The sequence below is a fragment of the Borostomias antarcticus genome (assembly GCF_949987555.1).
Source record: "Borostomias antarcticus genome assembly, chromosome: 30".
NCBI classification, from domain to species: Eukaryota; Metazoa; Chordata; class Actinopteri; order Stomiiformes; family Stomiidae; genus Borostomias; species Borostomias antarcticus.
The window spans coordinates 6,705,767-6,708,266 of NC_140263.1; the positions used below are offsets into that span (position 1 = coordinate 6,705,767).

General features: G+C 60.5%; 1 protein-coding gene across 1 annotated transcript in view; it reads left to right on the plus strand.

Annotated features, from left to right (window-relative positions):
- Positions 1 to 2,500, plus strand: part of mcc (MCC regulator of WNT signaling pathway) — a gene marked incomplete at its 5' end in the record, with an annotated part of 62,358 nt that overhangs the window by 9,284 nt on the left and 50,574 nt on the right. The window contains one exon of the mRNA XM_084460193.1: positions 720 to 883. Coding sequence (XP_084316319.1) covers positions 720 to 883 — 164 coding nt within the window. The remainder of the gene's footprint in view (positions 1 to 719; positions 884 to 2,500) is intronic.

The following is a 2,500-nucleotide window of genomic DNA, read 5'->3' on the forward strand; positions in this document are numbered from 1 at the left end:
CAGGATTTGAACTCTCTGTCATCTCAGATCCCGTTTGCTGGCGTTGCACTAATTACATTTGCATTTTTGTCAGAACCTGTATCCCTCTAAGATTAGGGAAGGCAACAACTGGGGAGACCTGTTGTTGATGTGTGAACATTACTAGAAAATACACCCGGGGTATTGTTTACTCTGGTACAGTGATGGTGAACACTCATAATCATTATTTTGGGGGAAGCAGCAATATGAAGACAGATGCTCCTGAAGAAGAGTTTTCTGAGGTGATTTTCATTAATATGGTAATTTGAGTAAATTCCTGGCACTGTTGGAGAGAATGAACACACACACACCTATAGACATCTACTAGACACACACACACACACCTACACACATCTACTAGACACACACACACACCTAAAGACATCTACTACACATCTACTACTGATCTGCCCTCATCCCTCATCACATCCCCCTACATTACTGACCTGCCTCTCCAACGTCTGATCTCAATCCAGTCTGTCTAACCTCTACCGTACCCTACCCCCCTATACTGACATCCCTAAAGCTGATCTCAGTCCAGCCTGTCCAACCTCTACCGTACCCTACCCCCCTATACTGACATCCCTAAAGTTGATCTCAGTCCAGCCTGTCCAACCACGACCCTCCCCTCTCCCCCTACAGTCCATCTGATCTCAGTCCAGCTGATCTCAGTGCAGCCTGTGTACCCTCTGCCCCCCCAGACACGTGCAGCGACCTGACCTCGGAGCTGCAGCGCGTGCTGACGGGTCTGGAGAGCGTGCTCTGCGGCAGGAAGAAGAGCGCCTGCGGCCTGTCGGTGGCCGAGGTGGACCGCCACATCGAGCAGCTGACCACCGCCAGCGAGCACTGCGACCTCGCCATCAAGGTGAGGGGGGGGGGGTCTGACCACCACCAGCGAGCACTGTGACCTCGCCATCAAGGTGAGGGGGGGGGGGGGGGGGGTCTGACCACCGCCAGCGAGCACTGTGACCTCGCCATCAAGGTGGGGGGGGGGGGGGGGTCTGACCACCGCCAGCGAGCACTGTGACCTCGCCATCAAGGTGAGGGGGGGGGGGTCTGACCACCGCCAGCGAGCACTGTGACCTCGCCATCAAGGTGGGGGGGGGGGGGGGGGGTCTGACCACCGCCAGCGAGCACTGTGACCTCGCCATCAAGGTGAGGGGGGGGGGGGGGGTCTGACCACCGCCAGCGAGCACTGCGACCTCGCCATCAAGGTGGGGGGGGGGGGGTCTGACCACCGCCAGCGAGCACTGTGACCTCGCCATCAAGGTGAGGGGGGGGGGGGGGTCTGACCACCGCCAGCGAGCACTGTGACCTCGCCATCAAGGTGAGGGGGGGGGGGGGTCTGACCACCGCCAGCGAGTACTGTGACCTCGCCATCAAGGTGGGGGGGGGGGGTCTGACCACCGCCAGCGAGCACTGCGACCTCGCCATCAAGGTGAGGGGGGGGAGGGGGGGGGGGGTCTGACCACCGCCAGCGAGCACTGCGACCTCGCCATCAAGGTGAGGGGGGGGGGGGTCTGACCACCGCCATCAAGGTGAGGGGTGGGTGGGGGTCTGACCACCGCCAGCGAGCACTGTGACCTCGCCATCAAGGTGAGGGGGGGGGGGGGGGGGGGTCTGACCACCGCCAGCGAGTACTGCGACCTCGCCATCAAGGTGGGGGGGGGGGGGTCTGACCACCGCCAGCGAGCACTGTGACCTCGCCATCAAGGTGAGGGGGGGGGGTCTGACCACCGCCAGCGAGCACTGTGACCTCGCCATCAAGGTGGGGGGGGGGGGTCTGACCACCGCCAGCGAGCACTGCGACCTCGCCATCAAGGTGAGGGGGGGGAGGGGGGGGGGGGTCTGACCACCGCCAGCGAGCACTGCGACCTCGCCATCAAGGTGAGGGGGGGGGGGTCTGACCACCGCCATCAAGGTGAGGGGTGGGTGGGGGTCTGACCACCGCCAGCGAGCACTGTGACCTCGCCATCAAGGTGAGGGGGGGGGGGGGGGGGGGTCTGACCACCGCCAGCGAGTACTGCGACCTCGCCATCAAGGTGGGGGGGGGGGGGTCTGACCACCGCCAGCGAGCACTGTGACCTCGCCATCAAGGTGAGGGGGGGGGGTCTGACCACCGCCAGCGAGCACTGTGACCTCGCCATCAAGGTGGGGGGGGGGGGGTCTGACCACCGCCAGCGAGCACTGCGGCGCCGCGATGCTTCCCGTCTTCAGCCTTCCCATTCACACACACAAGTCATTAAAGGGTCGACCGTCACGCTTGTTTAAGTTCACATTATTTGGATTAATCGTTTATGAGGACACACAATTTATCTGACCGCTTTAAAGGAGAGGGAATCAGAAGGCTTAAAAAAACATTTTTATTATGAATCTAAGCATTTCTGACTTCACTTAATCCTAATCCAATTACTTTTTGTTGGAAGAAAATAGCCGCTTTCACAGTTCCATCTGAGAGGCCTAATCCCAAACTGATCCCTGG